The following is a 7,943-nucleotide window of genomic DNA, read 5'->3' as shown; positions in this document are numbered from 1 at the left end:
TTAAAATTAATGTTTTATGTAAACACTAACATTAATAATTGCTTTATGAAGTAAATATTCTAAAATGTTATAAAAATAAAGCCTGGTAGGCATTAGATATTTCCTTTGAATCCAATAGTATTGAGTCAGCTCCATACTTTGTATTTTTTATTTGAAAAGCAATGAACACCAGAAGACAGATACTATTATATATTATTCATTGTTATCTAACTATTTAATTACTTTAAATAAACAGATAAGACACCATTCTCATTTGAACTGAAGACTCATTACATTGGTGTTCTGTGTAAAGGGCCCCAGAGAAAATTAAGGTCAGGATTTTATTCTACAATACAAGGAAAGCATAGACTAATTTTTCATAGCAAATGAAGTAGGCATATCCTTCCTACAAACATGGGGTACCACTGTAGAGCTGTTTGTATTTCTTTTTACCTTCTGAATCGGTTACTCCCACTCCCGACTGCTTTACTGGTTCTTGTCCATTCTGGCTCATCTTCCCTCTGTTAAAAGATATGGTGGTTGTCATCAATAAAAGCATATAGAGATGGGAGCTAAAACAATGATACACTTAAGCCAACGAGGCTTGGTTCTTTTAAGAATATTATCTTTTTGTCTTTTGAAGGCAGCTGCAATCACATCTTGCTAAGCCTGTACATTCTTACAGATTGGGTCCATCAGGTTCTGTCTGCTCCCTGCCCCACAACAGTCTGGGGCTACATATCTTCTCATTTTATCTTCTTACAGTCAACAGTCAAATATAAAATAAGCAGTCACAAAAATTGATATTTGGTCTACAACACCATTACTTCAAAGGTAAGACATATTTGTGGTTGTTCTTAAATGATTGCTTTACTTTACAGTTTTGATTTAGCATAAGAAACAATTCTGAAGACTTACATTAATCTTAAAGTGAGTGAAATAAACCATGCTCTGGATTTCCCTATTTTCCTGCATTTTATGTAGAAAGAACCTGCATCAGAATCTTGATGTCTATTTTTAGGCAATGAAAGTTAGGTAAAATATAAGCTATTCTTAAACATACTTGTTGCAAGCTCTAAGACATGATTACAGTCATTCTCAAACATTTGTGCTTCTAGTTTTCTTTTTCCCTTAGGACTCTGAATGCTGTGATTGAGACTATAAGGCATTATCTTCAGTTGCATGTGATTCCTTGGGGCTTAAAGGGTCATGACTGTTCTTTGCTATTTGTGAGCCAGCTTCATGTCGGAAGTTGTTTAAATTCATAGGGAACTAAAAAATTAGTATAAAATCACAGTTTTTAAAGTGATTTTTTATTCAGTTTTAACTGAAAGCTATTATTTTCTTCTTCTGTAGGTAATGCTTCATAAATCATGACAAATATGATGCAAGAATTATTTGTCCCAAGGGTTGTATTCCTTATACATCGTTCAATTGCTTTTCACCTTTGCATTCAAAATAAATTTAATTTTACAGACATTGTACTGCTATAAAGGGTTACACAGGACAAAAGCATAGAGAATCTGGTCTCTATCAGAGATAAGAACATGAGTAGCTTTCAGGGATATTACAACTGGATAATAAGAGTATTTTAAAAAAATCCAGAATAGAAAGACTTTACGAGATATATTCAGATGTGTGTAACTGTATATAATTATTAATTTCCCTTGATAGTTATAGCTATTTAATACTGGCAAATATTCTAATTAGTTACCTCATCAAACAATTCCCACGGTGTCACTATTTAATTATTTTATTTTGCTTCAAGACTAATTGTTCCTGTGGTTAAAAACACTTGGATTAAAATAAAGAGTTTAAAATTCAGCATAACCAACAATTTCTATTCATAGACCAGAAACTTAGTCTAAACACGGAGCTTATAACCAAAAAGGTTTTTAAATGCCAAGATACCTAAAAATATTTAGCCTACTTGATACTTCACACCCAAATTGTGATGAGCTGTTGTCTTATAGATGTGCTGAATTACAGTACAAGGTCAGAGTCCCTGACGTCATTATCAAGCCAGTGTGAAAGCAAATCTTGAGTAATATTTCAATCATACGTATATTCAGATAATTAAGACTTTTTATACAGAATTCAAAATGGAAACAGTTATCTATTTTAAACATCATCTCCATGAATGATCTGATTGTAAACAGTTGTTTTGTTATTCATTTTCATTATATTACTATGTAAAACCCTGGAGACTAACATGAAAAATGAAGCAGGTCCTGTCTGTATAAATTTCCTGTATAATTTTAAAGACTCTGTCTAACATCAGCATATAAATAATTTACTTTAAAATGCCATAATAAAAAAAAAAAAAATAGTGTAGGATAAAAAAATAAGAGACCTGGATATATTTTATTTAATTAAATATGATTAATGAAAACAAATTGCTATAAGTGAAAATCTGAAGCTGTGGATACTTCCTCCTGCTTTTCAGTGGAAGTGGGGCTGATTTCAGGCTTAAGAGACCAATGAGTCTGTCAGCCAAATAGCAAGTAACTGTAGATACTGTCACAGTGCCAGTCAATACATAGAAAATTATGTTATTTAGACTCAAATTTGGCATATTTGAGCTGAAAATTTCTGTTGAGAGCTCCGTCTTGTGTTTCTCTGCACAAAGATTTTAGGCATCTTTACTTTTCTCACTAGGAATGACAGCCCAGTATTTTTCTTTTGAGGTTGTCAGAGACTATTAAAGATCATCTTTTTTTCCCCCTTTTAGCCTAGAGAAACATGAGTGAAAAGTCCAATGAAAATCAAACAATTGGCACCCTATAGCCTGAGCTCACGTAATCCTCCTAGAGTCTGAAGGTGAGGTTGAAGTCTTAGATTTAGCTCTATTTTCCCTTTAGTTACTAACAAGCTGTAGACAGATACCATTTGGCTTTATTTTTGAAAATGATAAATACTCAGAAATATCACAGTTCTAGAGAATTTTTACTTCAAGTTTTTCTAGGAAGCTTAAGTCTTTTGTGACTAATAGTTCACCACTTCAAGGGAAAAGCAAAAAACTTTTGTTCCAGAGAAAAATATTGAATGACCCTTGCAGACAATGAATGAACAATGACCACCAAATAATATTTTGAGAACAATCAATCTATAATTTTTTTTTTTGGCCAGAATCATTAACCTGATCAGAAGTCACTTCCTCCTATCAGGGAATATAAATGCAATTGCTAAGTGACAGTGCATGCTGACAGAGTTGAGGGGAAAAAATCCTGGAAAAACTTTTCTCTGTGGAGTACTTAACTGGGTAAGAGATTTTGAAAGTTAAATAATTTTAAAGGATCATTACACTGATAGTAGATGGATAATTCCTACAGGAACTCTGTACCAAAAAGCTTTTTCCAGACAAGAACTGAGAAATTCTACTGAAACTCCTAAAACTTGGGAGAAGTTGGGCTATATCCAGAGTATGAATTCCACTCGCACTGGTAACACCTCTTCATAGAAGGAGGAAAATCTGCAAACTCAAACTAAACTTTCTCAATCCTACAATAGTTGTACTTTTAAAACATAAGTCAAGTCCATCTCTACACACTTTCATCAAAGGCTGAGACTAGCACATCTCTTGTGTGACAAGAAGAAATTCATGAGGTTAAGACAGAGGTTTGGTTGGTTATTAACAATTCAATGTTCAACAAAGCAGAATAAAAGGATGAACTCTAGGGAATTCTCCCCACTTAGCTGCTCTTCTACTGCATAACTCAAGTCTGCAGAGGACAGTACAGAAAATGACTGACAAGTGAAAGTGCTATAAATTGTGGATGGAGGATACAGTATATTAAAGGAAAAGCCTTACATTCTCGGGATGGGAAACAGATTATTCTCTCCTGTGGCACTGCTGCTGCCTTCGCTATCCATGCTGTATCCACTGCCAAAACTACTGGCTGATGAGCCAGTGGAGACAGAACTTTCTGCAGGTCGGTGATTAGTAGACCTTGCTGTACAGGGCAGGAACAGTGGGTTACTAAAACACTTGTAACATATCTGTACCACTGACATTAAGAAAAAATGTAATTTATCAAAATCACATGCTGCAAACACTTTCACTTTTATATTTTACATTCAAATACTGCTTTATCATCTTTTGCAGATGAGATTTTTTTTTCATATAGAATAAGGTGTTCTAAACCAAATAGTACACCACCATATTGTTTTCTCCAGTCATGTTAATAGTTCAAATTAACAGCCTGAAGAAAAAAAAAAAAAAAAATGGGATAGAATGATTAACACTGCTTTTCTGATTAACGTGACAGAAAACCAGTTATTCATCTGAAACATTTCATATGATAATCTTGTAAAAATGAAAGCCCCAGTGGGCCTTCCTCACATTCCTTGTGAAATGTTCTTTGCATTTGGTGATTTTGAGGAGTTTGCACAGATGTGTAAGCACACAATCTATAGTCACAGAGAATAGATCCCCACCCCTCTTCAGACATAACACAGCTATGCATTATATTTCTCAACTGCTCCTACCCAGCTGGATCTCTCTTACTACATGCATAGAATTTTAATGAACATATTTTGATGGGAGATGCCTTAATCTAATTTAAGACCATTTGGTGTTAGTAGAGCATACGTTAGTTTCGCTTCAGGTTGCCTTATTTTGTGTTTTGGACATTACTGCACTACATGAACAAATCATCCAGTATTTGGCATTTAGCAAGTTGAGAAATATAAACGAAAAAGGACACGGTGAAATTACACATAGCAATTAATACAGGAACAATAGAGTAACTATTCTCATATTGAATAACACAATTGTCTGGGGATATTAATACAGATTTGGGGATTTTCTTGCTAAATGTCCTTGAATACATCTGCTGTTGTCATGTTCCATCTACTTCAACCTACTGAGCGTATACACTGAAGCTAGAAAATATTGTTTTGCAAAGTTATTTTTTTGTGAAGACTTAATGAGGTTTTATGTTATTTTGCTGAACAGTGAAACTTCTACGTAGGCAGTTAAAAGCGATTCTTCCTTAAAAAATAAATTAGTCAAGTATCTAACTGGAAATTTAATAAGAGCCAGAGCCCCAACAGTGTCTTACTTTAAAGTGGCAATCAATTTTTTTTATGCATGACTAACTGAATAATATTTTTAGTGAAGACTGTTGCATGCTGCCTGACATGGGACCAGGAAGCTGAGTGTAACTCCTCAAACGTAATGAAAAAGCAGGTGAGTAATTTGAACTAGAAGCAATGAACAAAGCAATTCTTGTATCATCAGTCCTTGGGCAAATTTTGAGCTAAGACAGACCTCTTACTCTCCCAAGTGATTCTTCACTGGTAAACCAAACTGTCACATAATTTTTTAATCTTTACAACTCTATTAGTCTCCTTTGTTCCACTATTGCCCACAGCCAGAAGTGTAATCTGTCAGTCTACGTTGTTTTCAGATCAAATTATTCTTTAACTCTATACCATTATTTTATACAACAATCATAGGCTGCCTTCTTGGATGTAAATAAATTTTAAAGTCATAATGTTATTAGCAGATACTCTCAGTATCTCACCTGGAGGAAAGACACCCATGTTTTTCCAGAGACAGCCATCTGGGGTGTCTGTGTGCAGTGGTGGTTCTATCCCTTTCAGCTGGTGGTACTGTGAGTGAATTCCTATGCCTGTGCTGACATGTCAGCAAAATGCTGCTGAGAAACGCTGGGCAAGAGTGAGATTTCAGAGATGAGAGGTCTATCTCTCCATTATAGGGTATTATTGCCAGTTGACCTGTATTCAACAGCCTGAATTGTGTCTCTCATGTCTGTCCCAAGCTAATTCATAGCCTCAGTTCTCATCATGTTTACATGACCTGTATGTCTCCCAGTGTTTTCTGTTTGGAATTCTGAGGGTTCCTTTAGGTTGGGTCATTTTGTTGGCTTTTTTTTTTTCTTTTTTTTGCCATGGTGTGAAAAATGCCTCACAGGTGAGTACAAATGGGAGATCAACACATCTGCAAAACCCACAGAAGCCAACACAGTATTGTGCCAGCATAGAAAAACATCTTCAGTCCTTCCCTTAGGCAGGATATTGCTTAGTGTAGCATATATCTCCACCATAACATATGTGGCCTGAACGGATCTTTCATATCTGGGCTTTGTTTTTATTGACTTTGCTGTAAAAGATAGTGTCTGAAGTAATTTCTTGTACCTTTACTGGTGGATTTCTAAAACCAGTAAGAACCTAGAATTTAGTTCAATCCAGAAAATTTGAGTTAAGCTTTTGGAAATGGATTCATCTATTTATAATCAACCCATAGCTGTTTCTTTTGAAACAGCTGTATCCTGATTACACATTCAGTATGCTGTATTTTTAGTTTTTCTACTGTTTTCACTAATTCACATCATTTTCCATATTGATGTTTTTTTCCATAAGATCACTTGGTGAATTGTTACAATGGATCCAAGTTTAGATTCACGACTGGATTTTGAAAATTCTAAAGTTTAATGTTATTATTTTTTTTCCTGTCTGCTCTATGAAAGTAATGAACCACAGTGTCAGTTTGTGACACGAAATGAAATCCACAAATAGATTTACAGCTGGTTTCGTGACAAATTCAGAATCTGGATACAGAGATCATCTCATAACTTGTGAGACACCCACATTTTCTACATGTCTGTATTTTTACAGATACATCCAGACCTCTAAGTTTCTGCTGGTTATGTAGGAAACTTGGAAGTTCTGGTGATGTGGCAATGTTTGCTGCCAGACGATATTTTCCCTGAGAGTTAGTATAACTGTGGCTATATATCTACTCTATGTGGAAAGATAGAACTTTTTCCATGCTCGTATGTTCAAGCAACTGGTCTGCACAGTCTCTTGCAGTCTTGCCCTTTTTCTTGGAATACATGCAAACATTGTCTTAGAAACTTTAACAAGAAAGTCAGAGTTCACTGTGATGCTCCTCTAGTCTTACCAGTCTACATATGGTCTGTGAAGTCCTGAAAGTGTCAGAACAATTTCCACCTTGCTTGGTCAGTTGGGTTCATATTCACATAAGGACAAGAAACTATTTCATTATATTTTGTTTTAATTTTACTTTTAATTATGGTATTAGGGTGGGTTAATTCTGAGTTACAGAGATTCTGCTTACAGGTCCCTATGCTAGAAAATGCTTTAGTCCCCAGGTTTTGACATCAAAGTTCTGGCAGGAGGTGCTTTGGTCTGTAGAATTGGAACAGTTTTGTATGGACTCACTTGGGTCCAAAGATTGGATATTCTCATCTGGTATTACACAGGTGTAGTCTTGCTTTACTGAAATCTACAATGTGTATCTGAATAGGAACTCAGGTGAAGGCAATTTCCATCATTGTAATTTTCTGTATCCAGAGTATGGAAGAGCTATGTTTCATTGCTTCCTTGCCCTTTGTTTTCTCAAATTATTAAATTATTTCCTGGATCTTAAGCAACCCACCCTCCCATTCCCCACCCCCCCCCAAAAAAGAAAAAAAAGAACCCAACCAACCCATTAAGCAACTTTTAGAAACTCCTAGAAAGCTTAGAAAACTTTTAAAATACTTGTAGGCAAGGTCTTGCTATCAATTATGTATGATTCTTAAAGCCTTACATTTTTAGAGAAAAGGCTCCTCAGGCCTCAGCAGATGGACAAGACAAAGCTCAGCTGAAGGTCATTACCCACCTTCATTTGGCCTGTCTCTGGGAGAAAGCAAATATCCCTTCACCCCCTCCAGCCCTTTTTCTGTAAACTCTTTGCACAATTTATCAGGTGCTTGGCACTTTTTAAGGACTGCAGTATCAATGATGTCTGGGCTGCCCAGCCATCAAACTATGAAGAATAGAAATAGGAAGTGAAAATTTAAAATTCTAATATGAGCTGCTTTCTCTGAAATAGGGCACAGATTTCCCTATTACACAAAGCTATTGTTGTGGTTTGATTTCATTTTCATCTGTTAATCCTATTTTAGCTGGTAGTTCCCTTGATGAGATGAAAT

The 7,943-nt window shown here is 35.3% G+C and overlaps 1 protein-coding gene across 1 annotated transcript in view; it reads right to left on the bottom strand.

The window, feature by feature from the left end:
* Positions 1 to 7,943, bottom strand: part of PCLO (piccolo presynaptic cytomatrix protein) — a 321,975-nt gene that overhangs the window by 40,317 nt on the left and 273,715 nt on the right. Inside the window, exons 23-24 of the mRNA XM_017727961.1 lie at positions 3,791 to 3,932; positions 433 to 500 (exon numbers count right to left, since the gene is read on the bottom strand). Of these exons, the coding sequence (XP_017583450.1) occupies positions 433 to 500; positions 3,791 to 3,932 (210 nt within the window). The remainder of the gene's footprint in view (positions 1 to 432; positions 501 to 3,790; positions 3,933 to 7,943) is intronic.

Source organism: Corvus brachyrhynchos, unplaced genomic scaffold, assembly GCF_000691975.1.
Source record: "Corvus brachyrhynchos isolate BGI_N302 unplaced genomic scaffold, ASM69197v1 scaffold50, whole genome shotgun sequence".
NCBI classification, from domain to species: Eukaryota; Metazoa; Chordata; class Aves; order Passeriformes; family Corvidae; genus Corvus; species Corvus brachyrhynchos.
The sequence above is the reverse complement of the archived record's forward strand: the minus strand, read 5'-3'. Positions and strand labels throughout refer to the sequence as shown.